We start from the raw sequence: 17,451 nt of genomic DNA, 5'->3' as shown, positions 1-17,451 counted from the left end.
CTTATATAAAAAAATAGAACAAAATAGTTTTTTTTTTTTGTAAAAGTCTTTAAAAGACATATACAATTTTTATGTTACATGCAATGTGGGAGTAAGTAATAACCTATTTGTGAAAATAGTGTAGTACAGCATTCCCAAGTATAGTATGTTTTTTCACTTGGCAACTTGGGAATGTGAAGAATACATTCCTATTGAATTTAATGAGCCACATATGTTGTTGCTTATTAGCATAAAATGTAATATGCAAAATGCAGTTAATAGTCTGCCTTTAAGAGCTGACACTTAACCCTGTCAGGTAAGGACAAATTAATCAAGTGAATATCACTACTTTCTGAGAAAGCGTTTAATTAAATGTCTGTTTTATTTCTTGGATGCTTTATCTATATATATATATATTGTTACCACATGTATGCCTAATTTAATAACGACCGACTAACACGGTATATCAACGCAGATGTGAGTTGTGCACAGTATACAGACGTGCTGATACAAGCGTCACTACCGCCACTCAGCTCTCCCACCATAGTGGCACTGTGGCCTCACCACTCTCAGGCTCCAATAAAAGAGCGTGTACGAGAGTGAATTTTCAATTCATCGTCGACCACCACCTGGAGAAGACAAGAAGAAAAATAAGATGGAATAAGACAGAAGTTCCCCGGCGGCCTCAACGTGGGACCTCCAGGCAGATACCAACATCGTCACATGGAGCAGCAGGCCAGGCCGGCCTGCCTAGGGAGCTGCTGGACGCGGATGCTACCTTCCCGCTCTAGCTCACCGGGTTTCAATCGTCCTGGCCGGCGGACTCAGCAGCAGTAGCCGACCAAGTGTGGGATCGCTCGGGGAGAACCGCCTAGGCCGTGCCGGCGAAGGACGACCGACGCCAACCCGACACTACGGGCTTCTGGGGGCTACCACTACCACGCTGTAGGGGGAACCCAACTCTACCACTGAGGGGATGCCCGGTCTGACTTCAATGGACGAGCCTCAACTCCCCTACTTCGCCGGTGACCAGCTTCCAGACCCAACAGCTCTTCTCAGAGCTAATGCAAAAGACGGCCCTTTTCAGGACCACCACAAGGTTATGAATTATGAGCCATCAAAGCCATTCGACAACAACAGCCCTTGACAGGGCATAAGGTTGGTAATTACAATGAGCTGTGGAAGCCAATTGACGACAAAAACAGCTCTTTTCAGGGCTGCCATAAGGTTAGTAAGTGCCATGTGCCGTCAAAGCCATTAGGCAACAATATATATATATATATATGTGTATATATATATATTACAGCATTAAGACTACAGAAATAAATAGCACAAACAAGAAATTTTTAAACATTTAAATTTTGAAACATTTTTAGAAGTAAAAGATATCTTTTGTGAATTATTTATAATGGATGTTGTATGTTTCAGATGGAGGATCAGTCCAGTTACAGCCTCATTGCCACATCACTATTAAATGTACTAGAGAGGTTAGATGAATTCCATTTTAATTTAATTCTTATGAATGCACATTCATTATAATTCCATTTGTGGAATTAATAATTTGAATTCCTGTGTACAAAGCAGTCATTTAAATATGATTTAAATTTAAAACAAAACATGAAATACATTATAATATTTAATTAGGGATCACTTTTATAATAGTTATACAAATACGTGATAATATAAATTATTAATATATATAAAATTATGCCAACAACTATCATCAAATCCACCTTGGGGTGAACCTGCTTTAATATAAACACAGCCCCAAGGGAAACTCAGGGGGAATTATTTACTCTGCATTTCTTAAGGTTAAGGTCATCTTTGTACAGATGATCTTAACCAACGACATCTGTCATGCCTGTTTGATCTGCAAAATAGTTCCCGTGCTGTTACCTGGGGAAAGTACGCTGAATTCTCTATGCTGCAGGAACTGATCGGAATACAAACACTGCTGTGTTCTGTGATGTTTTCCTCCTTGCAACTCGTATCTAGAGTGGGTACAACATCCGCGCGCATAATTATGCTTTGAAACACTTGTGACCAGTAAATAACTGGAACCAATTTATACTCCAGTTCTCTGTGTTTCTGGTCCAGCCATCTTTGGAGGTTGAGGATCAGTCCTTAGTATCCATCTACCCATCGTTGAATGATCCCATTTCTTCTGCCACCTGCGGACAAATGAAGCCACTGCATTTGTCTTACTTGCTCCCTTGAGCATTTCCTCTTTCTTTTCAGTGAGAAGATTTGGGTTTGTAAGTCCAACTACTACACCAACAGTATTGTCCATATTGGTCCTGTACCCACACATTACCAAAGGGAAATAGCCCTGTGCACCCCAGCTAAGAATTGCACAAGCTCTCCTTCTTTCCAGCATGATGGACCATACTAGTGCTCCATACCTGCCATTGCCATTGTTACCTGATTGTCGTTATGTTGTACTCATTTTTTTTTATAATGTTTACAGTGGAAATATATTAGTTTGATTAGGAAACCATTCAACAGATTTGAGTGCAATTATAGCTGCAATACATAACCTAATTATTTTTATGGCATTTCTCACTTAAGCTTAAAGTGTATGTATCCATGTTAAACTATGTAGAGCTCCCATGTTTATAAAATCCCACTTGTATAAAAAAAAGGTGTGCAGTTCTTTGGATATAGAAACATTATTCCATTTAGTGTTTGTTGTGAGCTTTAGAATGATTTTTTTTCCTTTCTATAGTTAAGTGATTGTTAATTTAGGTGAAAATTCCTTTTTAGCTGTGCAGGTTGTTATAGATTTTAAGATTGAAGGTCATTTGTTAAAAATAAATTGTTAAACTCAGATACTGGAATCTAATCATTTAAATTGAACTTTAGTAAATAAGTTGTTAATATCATCTCAGTTGGTAGTCAAAAGCCAACATGGTTTAGATTATTGATGTTTTGTAAAATTTACATCAACAAAAATAAACTAAGGAATTTGTTATATTTTAATGCTATGTTTTGATATAATCATGCAGTTTTTCATAATCTTAGTAAACTGTTTTTTTTTAATTATTTTCTTAACATTATTTTGGTATTTTTTTGCAAAAACAAATGAAAATTCCATTTTTCTCATTGAAATTTGTAATGTTATTTTTCAACTAATTTGTACTACCATGATCCTTACAACATAACTATTTAATTCTTATTTAGCAGTCAGTAAATGAAAATAAACAGTTTACATTTTTTTTTATTGAAAATTCTGAAAAAATAAGCTCGTCCCATTTGGCGGATCCATCATCTAGACGTTGAGTTGTTATTAAGATAGTTTGCCTCTTAAACATGTAATGCCACATGTGTAAGTTTGTTTTTTAGTTATAATGATTTTTCAAATATTAATATACATTAAAATTAGCTTTAATTTATTTGTAACAGTCTATAATAATTATAGGTGCGGTGCAGTAATTTTACACTAGTAAACTATTTAATTACATTATTTTCATGATGTAACATATTATTTTATTTTTTTATGAATCTATTTTTGTCTTAAAAATTAAATTATGTGCATAAGAAAAAAATAACTTAGATCATACAAAAGAATAAAGTGTGTGTGTGTGTGTGTGTGTGTGTGTGTGTGTGTGTGTGTGTGTGTGTGTGTGTGTGTGTGTGTGTGTGCGTGTGCGTGCGTGTGTGTGTGTGTGTGTGTGTGTGTGTGTGTAGAGAAAATTAGTGTAAATTGTTTGAGGTTTAGTGGGTGGAATTCATAAAAATAATACAACCAATTATTTAACTTGAGAGAATTGCCTTAAGTATTTTCCGTTCCATATAGATTTATAGCTTGTCTCGTAAAATGTTGTCAAAAAATTGATGTTTCTAATATTTTTTTTTTATAGTTAATATCTTATTCCAAATATTAAATTATTACACACCCACGCGTATTTATAAGTAATAAACATAATAATTCATCTGATTTATATAATTTGAGTGGTATTTATAAAATTGAATGTAATGATTGTGACAATATTTATATAGGAAAGATCACTAGATCATTTAAGGCTAGATTTGTGGAACATTTTAGATATTATAAAAAAGAATAAACATACAATATCTGATATTAAGGCAAATTTAAGAATACTGGAAATGAAAAAATATAATATGAATACAAATATTAAGGGAGATATATATATATATATACATTAAAATGAATTTAATATGATCAACCTTCAGACAGAATATGAGGATGACAGTATTTTGAAAGCTGCAGTAGATGGCACCACCATCTATCTACTTTGATAGTGATGTATAATCGTTATAGTAAAGTAAGTTCTGTTGAATGGACAACTCATGTATAATTGCTTTACTTAAAATTATTTTTATTTTATTTTTATTTTAATTTGATTTTATGCCTTGAAGTTATATTTTTACAATTTAATGTTAATTTTTCATATTTTTAAATTTTGTTTTAATTTTTAATTTAACTGAATCAAATGTTTGAATCAATGTTTAAAATAAAAAAAAGATTAAAGGTTTTAAATTATAAATAAATGCATGATATGTTATTATATTTTTGACGTTTGCAATATGAGATGAATATATAATGCAGCAGATGATGTGAATAAATTGCGAAAGCACTCCTGCATATATAGTGAAATAAGGGAAGTCATCCCACTTTATTTATTCTGTACTTTGGTTGATCTAATAAAATAAATAAATACACACACACACTTACACATACATACATAGTTGATCCACCCACGTTTTTTTAATAATTGAACTTGGAAGAACTAGAAATTTTATAAATTTAAAATAGCTGTTGCCCAAAATTTTGATTGATTATAACACTTACAGTATTCTGTACTAAAAATAGCCAGAAAATAAAAAATTTATGTTTCCTTTTTTTGTTAATTTACTTCAGATATGTTATATGAGAAAGAAAGCTTTGCATTAATAAATTTATGTTTGAAAATAGAATACAGTGTTTACTGTGTCAATGAATAAGCTTGCATTTATTTATATTCATTTAATATTAGATGAAAGTTATTCATAAAAAGTATACATGCATCTTGATAGTTTTACTTTCTTTCACTTACAGATGATTTTTCATTTTGGATAATTGATTTTAATTCACATTAATGCAGATGTGTCACTATTAGCTGATGAAAGTTAGAAGTATGTCATGCCTTTCAATTTTTACTATGCTGCTGCAAGTCATCTTTGTTTAGAATAGTAAAATTTTATTCTCATTACTAGAAATTCATTAATTTAAATAAACTTTTCTTGTTCTTAACCTTACATTTTCATTATATATTTTTTTTTTTATTATATAATTATATTACAAATTTTTACATTTATTTCCTGGTAATATACCTGATATGAACTAAATCAACTAGTCATAACTTAAAATTATATCCATAGTGGCAGTATGATAATATAATTAATAGTGGAACCAGCACCACCGATAGAGATATATAAACCTATGGATAAAAACATACTGTATTTTAAAACACTATTAGAAGAGTCCTAAGAGGAGATTAAATCAATAGCATGATTTTGCTCCATATGAAAAACCCATAAATTATTAATTTTTAAAAATATCAGCCTAATAGACTATCCAGGATTTGGTCAGTTAGATGTAAAGAGAATTAGATGAGCCAGCTAATCGCCAAGTGAGCCCTCTTCTAGAAACACCTAAATTTAACATGCTATAGAAATTGCTGGTGCTGGCTGTTTAATCTCAAAAACTATAATTTTTTGTGTAGTTAGCAGATTTAGAAATAAGACGTTTCATGTATCTAGAAGCTTGTTCTTAAGAAAAAAATTTTGTTGACCTAATATTACAGGTTATGAAGGTTGTTATTAAGTATCAAAATAGACTTAATTAAAATTAATAAAGTAATTCTGGATTAAGGTGCCGAGTTGAGTTTCCTTGAAGCTTTTTCCCAATTGTCACTAATAGTTAATAATGTCCAGCCCAATTGTACTTAAAAAATTAATTTTTACAATAGTTTATAAATAGAAAAATATATTGCTTAAATAATTTATTTTTGTTTTAGATTGCTGGTTTCAATGGGCTTAGTGATGCATTTAAAAGGCTAGATTTCCGATCTGCAGTTCACGATGTCCGACGTTTCAACTATATATGCAAATTATTGGATCTCCTTATATCTCACAAATTGACCGCATTATCAGGCTGTGCTCAAAAAGTCCTTTTCAATATGTTAGAGGAAGTTGCCTATCAAGGTATTTTACCTTGTTACAAAATTCAGAGCTTAGTTTTGTTTTAGATTAGTTAAGATTTTTTTACTGTATATATAAGTACTGGGAAATAGTATCGGGAACAGTGCTGAGTTTTCACAGATACAGTGTTGGAAATGATAACAGAAAGCATAGTAATCCTTATGAGTGATGAAGCCCATTGCCACCTGTCAGAGTGAGTAGTGCAGAATGACAAAGTTTGGGGTGATCAACCTCTATTTCTTTGCAGAAGGCAGTCAGAAATCACAGTAAATTCGGAATGGTAGATTTGAATACAGCAGAACCTTTTCACTCCAGAATTTCACAGAAGGTGCATAAACCGACTAAACTGTGATTCAAACAGGCAGCTGCTTACATGCCTAGAATTTCAATAAAACTATTAAGGAGGATGTCTTTTGAATGTTTAATTTACATACATGGAGACATCAACTTGTCATCACATTCATCCAATCATTCTGTATGTGACTTCTCCCTATGGGATTATTTAAAATCCAAAATTTATGCCAGAGAACCGTGTTAAAAGGAAAACCACATCTTAGGCAGCAATTCAATGCAGGGTGGCTGCCATACCAGGATGCATGTACCAAAATGTATTGATACTTTTTGGCAACTAATCCAGCAGCATGGAACCAAAATGGATGACATTGCAATTTCTTATTTTCCACACTTAATGTTAGCATATATTAAAATATTGGTTTTTCAACAATAATGGTATCATGTGGCTTTAAGCCTAGCCCCATGATTGAAATTTAACTCTGTAATTACTGTGTTATTACACAGATTTTTCTAAAAATAGAAATTATTCAAAAAATCTCATTTTCTCTGCCCAACCTGGATAATTTTATAGTATTACTTATGGATTAATGCTAAAATATGATTAATGAAAAAAATATTTTTTTCATTAATATTTGGTTCATCAAATATAATTAATTAGTTGTGGAATAAAATAACTTTCTATGTAGTAAAGATGTTTGTTACAATATTGATTTAAAATTAACAGAAGATAAATTAGCAATATAAGCAATTACAACTATTACGACAAGAAAGAAGGATAATTTTATTTGACTGTATATATAGATTTATCACAGTAGCATCTAAATAAATGTGAAATTTTAATGTAGCGTATGAAGATTTTGAAACCAGGATGGTCTTAACTAATGCCATAACTCTTTCACTCCCTAACATTTAAGAAAAAATCTGCAAAAAATCCCTGTTTTAGTAGATTTTTGTTTTATAATATGTAGTACCAGCTGATAGTACAGCAATTATTTTCATTAATTTAGTTGGTTGATTTTGAATTCAATAATTATCAATAGCTTAATTTTTTAACGTAAAAGAATTGCTTGTTTTTTATGGTATTTAATGGTAATAATGCATTATTTTTATCACACAAAACTTTAAAAATAGATCATGTGTTTATGTTGACAAATGTATTGGTCCATTGCACAGTTGCATATTAAATTTTTTGTAGTGTATTTAGCCTGTATCATGGAACAAAGCATGTATCATAGCATGTATTTAGCATGTATCATGGAACAAGATACTGGAATCTGAATCATCATACAACTTTTGTGTTAAAGCTAGATTATATGGTGGACCTAATTTATTACTTTTGTTCTCCATCCTAGATACAGATAAAAGCTTTTACTTTCGGTAGTTTTTAATTATTACTAATGAGAAATTTTTTGACCAGTTGGTGTATCAATTAGTATTTTGCCCTTCAGATTAGCAGCTGGTCTTTGCTTTAATTCATGACATGAGTCTGGCATTTTTCCATTTGTCATTTCATCCAGATAATCTTTGTTATTAAAATATCTGTCTACTTCATGTGTATCAGGCCATAATAGTGAAATAAACTAAAAATAGTGTAATTTCCTTAGCCAGACCCATCTTACTGTTAACCAGGCTGTAGTTTTATAATTGGCAACTGTGAACGTAATATAAATCCCAAATATTTTAGTATTGTTACCGAAAACTGCTATATCAATGGAAAGGTTTACCAGGGAAGAAGTTATGCCCTACTTATCCTTATTCTTTTATTTTTAGGATATTGATGTTGTTTTATTTTTCTTGAAAGTAAGGCCCTTAGTTGTAGGAAATCCATGAAAGTAAGTTTGATTTTTTGTAAAAAAAAGCAGATTCAATTCTGACACTGTAAAGTTGGTAAGTACTTCATCTTTTGTAATGCTCTCTACCTGATCCTTAAATGCCTTTTCATATGGTACCCAATTTTTTTTATATTTTTACCTCCTTGTATGAAGTAAAGGAAGTGTTGTGATCATGAAAAATTTCAGTTTTCAGATTTCAACGAAAATATCCATTTTGACCATCCCTGAATCCATTTTGACTAGTTTCAGCTTGATGTCTGTACATATGAATGTATCTTGCATAACTCAACAACAATTGGTAATATCTGTAGGATGTTGAAATTTTGGATTTAGGACTGTTGTAACATCTAGTTGTACACCTCCCCTTTTGATTGCAACTGAGCCGTAGTGTCCAAGAAATCTCAAAATCAAAAACAAATTGGGTTTTGGACTTTTTTTTAACTGCAGTAATAGGCCTTATTGAGAGCTTTTCAATGATACATCATAAGTGGCACTTATTTTCATTGGTTCCAGTTATAGCCAAATAAAATTTTAATTAATGAAATATTTACATCTTACAAGAAATCAGTTCAAATCAGACTTCATTTCCTTTCTTTTTTTAACTTTCTTTTAATTTAAATATTTTGATTTAGTAGTAGTTATTAACCTCTGATTGTAAAAAAAATCTTTACCAATAAATAATAATTCAGTAATAACAATAAAAAAAATGAAAAAATATCAGAAGTTATTAATGAAATAAAATTTTATGTACTTTTCATTTTAAAAAAGTGTGTATATGTAATTTAATAGGCATACAAGGAAGTAGTGTGGTGTCCCCATCAATTTTTTTTTCATAGTATTTCTCCTAAATATTTGGCCTTTTTTACTTCTTTGACAAATCTTATTCTTTATACACTTTTTAACTGTTAAGCTAGATAGAGGTTCTCAGTTTGACTCATTTAATTTTAAGATATGCTTAATCCTTACTTTTCACCAAATGGACTGATTTCAGTGATTTTTTTTTGTGATAGTGTTAATTTGATGTCTAACTGTAAGCTGTCCTCATAACTTAAGTGGAAGGTATTCTTTTTTATAAAAAATGGCATTGTGTACATAGATAATTTAAACATACTTTTCTTTTTTGTGATCATCCTTAGTTATAAGAATTATTATAACATATGATGTACTTCTTCTTGACTAATATTTTAATAATTTAAACATGTGAAAATTAAAGAAAAATTATCAGAAAACTACTAAGTGATTTATATTTTCACATTTCAGAAAGTGTTTGGCTCATTCTTAATAGCAGTCCTACAGCCATTTCTTGTATTCTTGTATTTTCCTATTTTTATCAGGATTCAAGTTTATCAATGTTATGTTCTTCCAAATAGCTAGTTTTTTTTTTTTGTAGGCAGCTAATTTTAATAGCCTACTTATTATCTGAATGCAGATAAATTAATAATTTAATTAAAATAATTTTTTTAAATGAAAGCTGCTGCTTAAAAACTCCTTTAAAATAAAAAAATAACCCTATATGGATTCTTTTATAAATTTCAACTTTTCAAATTGATGCTGAATTGAGAGTTAGTAAAGTTGTTAATATTTAGCAAATTTTGCACAAACTTCTGAAATTTAAAATTTATATATTATTTTTTATTTCCTCTGATTTATTATATTCTACATTTATTTAACCAACTTTGTCCACTTTCTTTAAAATTGTCCTACATATTTGTCATCTTTAAGCACCATGAATAGTGTTTTCATTTTTTTAGAATATTTTTATGAAGTATGACTGGTCATACAGTTGTTTTGCATAATCATTTTTAGATATATTTGGAAATTTCTTGTCATCAGTATTTTGTTAGATTCTTTTACATTAACCACATGAATGCAAAGTAAAATTTGATTTATTAAAAATATTTTCTCAATTAATTTTATTGATTTAATTTGTTTATAAGAAATAAGTTTTTATTGAATAGATAAGTTATTTTTATATGTTTCATAAGTTGTTGAGATTAGGTCTAGTTTTACATAATTTTTTTCCCCTTTTTTTTTGAATATTGATTTTTAACTCAAACCTACTATATTAATTAATTGAACCCCAATTATTGTAAAAAATAAATGTTTGTTTTATTTTTTTTATTAAGAGTATTTTTGCTTTATTGGATAAGTAGAATGAATAATTATTATATAAAGATCACTTAATTACAATTGCAAGTGCATTAATATCAGTTGTTATTTTATCAATTATAAGTATTCTTTTGTTATTATTAATGTATTATTTTGTTATTTGTTTAATGTAAATTTTGTAATTTATTTTTTATTTAATAGATTGATGTAGTTTTAAATAAATTGTGTTTATAGAAATAAAATGATACTTAATCTCCAGTAACATCTAAAAAACAACTTTACATTTTTTAATTGTTTTATTTTGTTCTGTTAAAACTACATTTGTTTTACTCTTAATATTTATGTAGTTTCATTATGTGTTTCGATGCTACTATTAAGAGTCAAACAGAGGATATTACGATGCTATTGTTCCAAAAGTACATCAATAAAAAATTCTTATTGGTTGAAAATAATAGAACTGATGGATCATACATTAATACAAAATGTGTATGAAATTACTGATTTTGTACTTGAAAGAAGTCAACCTCTTATTTAAATTGATAAATTATGTGATGTGGAAAATAATGATCAGCATTTTTCTTTCATATTTCTCTGCCATTTTGATTTTAAAATTATTGTCTATTGTCTGTTTGAATTATTTTTTATTACGTTTGAAATGTATTAATCGTCCATTATTCCTATTCATTGTGTTGGTGTCAAATACTTAGCTCATTCTTATACTACAGGTATATCACAAAATTCTCCCGGGACTTTTATAACCTGTTCTACTCGTGAAAATAATGAAAAAAGTTAATATAAAGAATGCTTCGTTTGCTAGTTAACATCTATAAAAAAATTAAGTAAAAAACTATAAGTAATCACTAATTCTGCCCCTTAATTCATCCTAAAAATTTCAGTACGACCTCATTTCACCGTGGTAACTGAAATCCAAGTGAAATGTTTCACTAGCCATAACTTGCAACGAAGCATTTTAGGACATGTTAATATGAACTTTTTCCATTATTTTCAAAAGTAGAATAGATTATGAAAGTCCTGGAAGAACTTCGTGATACATTCTGTATATATCTAAATGAAAGCATGTTTTGATCTGTAATTATATATGAAAAATAATAGATTGTTCATTAATAAGTGTTAAATATTTTATATTTTGTGTGTGTTGCAGTCTCAGCAAGTCAACAAAATATTCATCTACTTAATAAATTATTAAGACAACTAAGAGCAATGATTGATTGTGCTTGTTGGGGTCGACCGCTTGGCAGCACACAACTTTGGGAAAATCATCTTATTACTATAAATAGAATACTGAATATTGCAAATCATATCCAAATTAGAGAGGTATTGAAAATCTTTTTTTCGTCTTAAGTGTGATTACAGTTAAAATATTTAAGGTTTTAACAATTTAAGATTATTTTCATTATGTACTCATAAACTTTTGTTTTAAATACTCATAAAAGTTGCCACCAAAATGTTTTATATTTTTGATACATTATTTATCATGAATAAAATATTTTTATTTAAATATAAATTAAAATTATTGATTTTGGGAAATATTATATTACCTTTTTTAAGATTTAGATTGTTAATATCTGTTATTAATCAAAATCTGTTGCTGAGTACTCTGTTAAGTACGTTCAATGCTCGATTTAACGGACTAGCTTTTTATAAAACAAAACATTTGTATAAATTAAATAAAATATCACCTGTTCCTTGAAGGAACCAGTAATTTTAGGTCATTAAAACCGATAGTCACAATAACCAGTGTTTAGGTAGTTTAGTGGAACTACTTTAATATGCCATCTACACGGGTATTGTAATACAGTAAAATAATAATCATTAAAAATAATAATAATTTATTTCCATAATAAAATAATATAATAAAACAAAAATATGCAATAATAAATACAAATACATTAGCGTAAAAGAAAATAGAGAAAATTGTAAAAATGACTTTTTCCGCAAAAAGATGGCTATTTTGTTTTGTTTTTAACATTTTGTGTTGTAATACAGTTTTTGAAGGTTCTTTTCTAAATCAAAACAAACACTCTTTGTTTCTGCATTAGCAATTTCTGTAAAACTGAGAAACCAGGAAACAGTTTTCATTGTTGCTAAAACGTCTGGAAGATTGACAAAAAATGGACATCGGCATCCCCCAGTTAGTCCATTAAACCAAACATTGACTGTAATGAAGTATAGAAAATCTTTATTTACATTTGCAATATAATTATCTTTTAAATAGATGCTAAAAGGGAATGTGTGTGCATGCATGTGTGTGAGCGCATAAATTGAATATTTATTGAAGAGAACCAGTATCAGAGTCAAGAGCTCTAAAATTACATTCTTTACAAATATATAAAGATAAAGGTGGTAAACTGTACACCCCTGGAAAATGGTTCTGTACAGTATCTGTATACTGTATATGTCTACTGCAGAAGTGTATTCTACATATATATATATATTTTTTTTTTTTTAATTTATTTATGTGAGAATTTCATTTTGTTAATTTTTTTTTTCATCTTGAAAGTTTAAATTAAGATGGTGGATATTAAAGTACATTGACACTTCAATACATGAGCAGGCCAAGACTCATTCTACCATTGTAGTCCTTAGCCGTTACTTATATATGTATTTATTTAATAAAGCATTTGTTTCTCAGAGTATTTTTTTATCAATAATAACATTTTCTATACATCATTCTGTCAATTTGGTGAGATTACAAAAAGTGTTGAGTATTTTGAAATGCTTCCAAGGAACCAAACAATCAGTTGAGAATGCTTACTGTCAACAACTAATGAAACTGGAGGAAGCAATAGAAAAAAAACAGGCAGAATTGGCAAATCGCAAAGAAATCATATTCCACCAAGACAATGCAAGGCCTCAGACATATTTGCTAGCTCATGGAAAATTACTGGAGCTTGGTTGGAAAGTGATGTCTTATCCCCCATATGGTCTTGCACCATCAGATTACCATTTTTTCAAAGTTTGCAAAACACTTTTGAGTGGTAAAACTTACACTAATGATCATAAAGGATGAAATCACACTTAGGTCAGTTTTTTACTGATAAAGCCCAGAAATTCTATGAGTACAGAACTATGAAGTTGTCAGAAAGATTATAAAAGCTTATCGAACAAAATGGAAAATATATAATTGATTAGAGTTCATTTTTTGAATAAAAAAATTGAGTTTTATTTCATACTACAAAACCAAAATTTCTTGCCAACCCAATATAACATTGTTGAACTAATGTACCTTCAACTTGAAGTAGATGATGCATATCATAAAGAAATACATGCAATCACTTTAAAGCATTCAAAATATAAATTACACATATTTCAATTAAAGGATATGATTTTTTATTACTAAAACTAATTAAAAGCATTAAATAAATTATTAGAAATTGGATATTTTATGCATCGGATATGTAGTGTGGGAGTAAAGTTCATTTCTTTCCTTTCATAATTGAACATCCTTAATTTACGATTAGATTGGTTTCCTTCTTGTCCACTTTTCATTCTGCAAGTGATTCATTCCGACAAATATTTTTAAAGAATCTATAAATCCTAAATTTATGTTCAGTAATAGCAAACTTCTTTCCTGCATAAAAGGTCTCCTTTGCTTGTGACATTTTTGTAATATCTTCCTTATTTTGACCATCCTTTGCAATTATACATCTTAATAAAAATTCTGCAAATTTGCATTATTATGAGCAACAGCTGTATTTCTACTGCTGAAGAAACAACATTATCAGTTTTTCTGAATCATCAGTCATCTGAATCTTGTGCATCTTCTTCGGTTCTTTCCTAATCTTTTAACCTTAACATTTTACACTCTGACTTACCTTTTTTTACATATTGGAATCTGTCTTCCTTTGTGATTATATACTACACATCTCTGTAATGAAATTAGCTAAACGTGAATGATTTAATACAAGGCCTAATAACCTAGTTTGTTTTTTTATAAAATTCTTCCATAAATTTCTCTCCTCTCTTATTTATTTTAAGACCTCATTTAGTTTGCTATCAACCTATATATCCTCCTGTAACACCTCAATCCTCACTCTCCTGTAACACTACTTTTCAAAGATCTCAATTGTTTTCCTTTATTCTTTCTATTTTGTCCATATTTTATAACATAAAGCACTACACTCTAGACAAATATTTTTTAAGATCTCTTCCTAATTCATTGATCATAAAAATAACAATATAATGCGCTTGTATAAAAATACAAGCATACTTATCTGTCAAAATACTATGACCTTTCTTTGCAATTTTCCTACCTAAAAAACAAAATTTTCTGACTTCTCTTCTCTTATGATTCCCTCTCTTGATATTCTGTTACTATTAGCTCCTTATTGGTTTCTTTCGCATTTCATTACCTTTATTTATTTTAAAACTGAATTTCACTCTTAAACAATACTGTTTAGAATTTATTATAATTCATTTTTCTGATTCTGTTAAAACAACTATGTCATCAGTGAATCTCAATATATTTTTTCTCCTTGGATTGTTTTCATCTCCTTAGAGTTGGTGTTTTTAACAACATTCACAATTTTTTCTTTTGATTCTTTTATTACTTTTAAATAAAAAATGAAATGGAATGTTGCGAACAAAGTACATTCATGTCGCTCCTTTCTGAATCAAAATTTGCTATCATCTATTTTATAACTGTTTCTTGATTCTTGTACAGTTTGACTTCTTTCACTATATTTCTGTCCAATTTTCTTTAAAATTTCCTTCTATCAAATTCCTTAAATAGTTCTACAAATGCCATACAAGTCTTCTTCTTAATCCTGTCTTTTAAAATTAGTTAGAGGCCAGAATGGCCTTCTTTTTATCCACCCTCTTTCATATGTAAATATCATTATTCTGCAAAATATCTGAATGTTAAAGTGGGAGTAATTTTTCTAAACGTTTTTCTCTTTTATGAAAGTGTATACTGTCTTAATATAATTCTTGTCTTAACAAGTTTTCCACTTCCTTCTTTCATTACCTTTTTTTTGTCTCGTTAATCATCTTATTTTTTTTTTATTTAAATTTATTTTTCCAATGAATTTCTCAAAGTAAATGAATCCATGTCTTTCAAAATATTTTTGGTTTTGCAAAACATCATAGTCATTAGTGAATATTAATATGCTTATCTTCTGATAAATTTTCTGTTTCACCCTTAAAACACCGTTACCGTATTGTCTACAATAAGTTTGAGAGTAAAAGTGATGAACTACATATCCTTGTCGTACTCATTTTTACTTCCTTGTACGAAGTAAAGGAAGTATTGTGATTGCAAAAAATTTCAGTTTTCAGATCTCAAGGAAAATATCCATTTTGACTAGTTCCGGCATGACATCTGTACATAAGTATGTATCTCGCGTAACTAAAAACTAATTAGCTGTAGAACGTTGAAATTTTGGATTTAGGACTGTTGTAACATCTAGTTGTGCACCGCCCCTTTTGATTGCAATCTACTGAACCAAAAGTGTCCAAAAAAGTTCAAAATCAAAAATAGTTTGGATTTTGGACTTTTTCTTAACTGCAGTAATAAGCCCTCATTGAGAGCCTTTTCAGCTATATACATAAGCAGTACTTATTTTCATTGGTTCCAGAGTTATAGCCAAATGAAATTTTAATTAATGAAATATTTGGATCTTACAATATTTTGATCTTACAATCAGAATTCATCTCTTTTTTTAACTTTTTCTTTTTTTAATTTAAATATATTGATTAATTAATGAGGTTAATAATTCAATAACAATAAAAATAAAATTAAAAAATATCAGAAATTATTAAAATAAATATTATGTACTTTTCATTTTAAAAAAAATGTGTATGTAATTTAATAGATAAATTACATACACATTTTTTTAACAAAGCTGTACATATTATAAAGTATTCTTTCTTTATTTTTATTGTGAGAATCTCAAAAATTTAACTGAGAGTAGAGATGGAGATAGATGTGGTGAAAGAGACCTTCTTCTTTATTTTTCTGTTTAGCCTCCAGAACCACTGTAAGGTATATTACTTCAGAGGATGATGAGTATGAATGTAAATGAAGTGAAATGAAAATTTTTTATTTTTTTTTTTTTATCTTGTACAGTCTCAGGTTGACGATTCCTGAGAACTATGGTTAATTGAAACGCAACCACAAAGAACACCAATATCCATGACCTAGTATTCATTTCCGTATAAAAGTAACTGCCTTTACTAGGATTTGAACTTAGAACTCTTGATTTTGAAATCAGCTGATTTGTGATAACAAGTTAACCACTACACCAGCCTGGTGAGCTGGTGAAAGAAACTTACTTCAGAGCAGATGATGATATTTTTAGTATTTTTCATTCTCAGTATAGAATACCTTCTTATGAAAGTATTGTATATGAATACCTTCTTAAGATTTATAAATGTAAGATAATATTTTCTTCTTTAGTCTGGTTGATTAAGCTAGCACAAAGCTGGTTTGAGTTTAATCCTGCTTGATGGACTAAAGTGCTTATGAAACTTATATGTGTCAGTATTCTAATGATTGTTATATTTTTAAATAATTATTTACTTTTCTGGTGTTTCAGCCCGGTGAAGATGTGTTTCCGAAACTTGAAAATCTTCCTGAAGAATGTATTAGGGAAGTATTGTTAAGGTTGGCAGATCACAAGGATTTGGAAGCATCTGGTAAAGCATATAGTGTAATGGCCCGGCTTTGTGATGAACAACGAATTTGGAGAGAGTTATGCCAGTTTCATTTCACTCCCCAACAAATAGCATGTGTATTAAATCAAGAAGAACATCCTTGTGATTGGCAGCACACATATCACAAATTAAGAAAGTAATTATTTTTTACAATCCTTTACTATAGTAACTCCCAGTCTAAATTTTTTCAATGTTTTCTATACAGAATACTTGCTGTAATTTAAAAATTATTTTCATTAAAACTTACAAAAAAGTTGCATATTATGGAATTATATTTCAAAACAATTATCATCTACAAGAAGGTAATAAATGTATTTATTTTTTTAATCCAGTTTTGTTATAATTAGAATTTTGATAC

At 29.2% G+C, this 17,451-nt stretch overlaps 1 protein-coding gene across 3 annotated transcripts in view; it reads left to right on the top strand.

Moving 5' to 3' along the window:
• LOC142326013 (F-box only protein 25) overlaps positions 1-17,451 on the top strand; it is a 148,506-nt gene that overhangs the window by 119,602 nt on the left and 11,453 nt on the right. For all 3 annotated transcript variants that reach the window (XR_012756650.1, XM_075368064.1, XM_075368066.1), the window contains exons 4-7: positions 1,408-1,466; positions 6,000-6,186; positions 11,581-11,753; positions 16,976-17,229. Coding sequence is in view for 2 of the 3 variants with exons in the window: in XM_075368064.1 (XP_075224179.1) it covers positions 1,408-1,466; positions 6,000-6,186; positions 11,581-11,753; positions 16,976-17,229 (673 nt within the window). In the remaining variant the exon portion in view is untranslated. The remainder of the gene's footprint in view (positions 1-1,407; positions 1,467-5,999; positions 6,187-11,580; positions 11,754-16,975; positions 17,230-17,451) is intronic.

The sequence above is a fragment of the Lycorma delicatula genome, chromosome 6 (genome assembly GCF_047948215.1).
Source record: "Lycorma delicatula isolate Av1 chromosome 6, ASM4794821v1, whole genome shotgun sequence".
NCBI lineage: Eukaryota > Metazoa > Arthropoda > Insecta > Hemiptera > Fulgoridae > Lycorma > Lycorma delicatula.
Note: the sequence above shows the minus strand (reverse complement) of the source record. Positions and strands in the feature narration are given on the sequence as shown.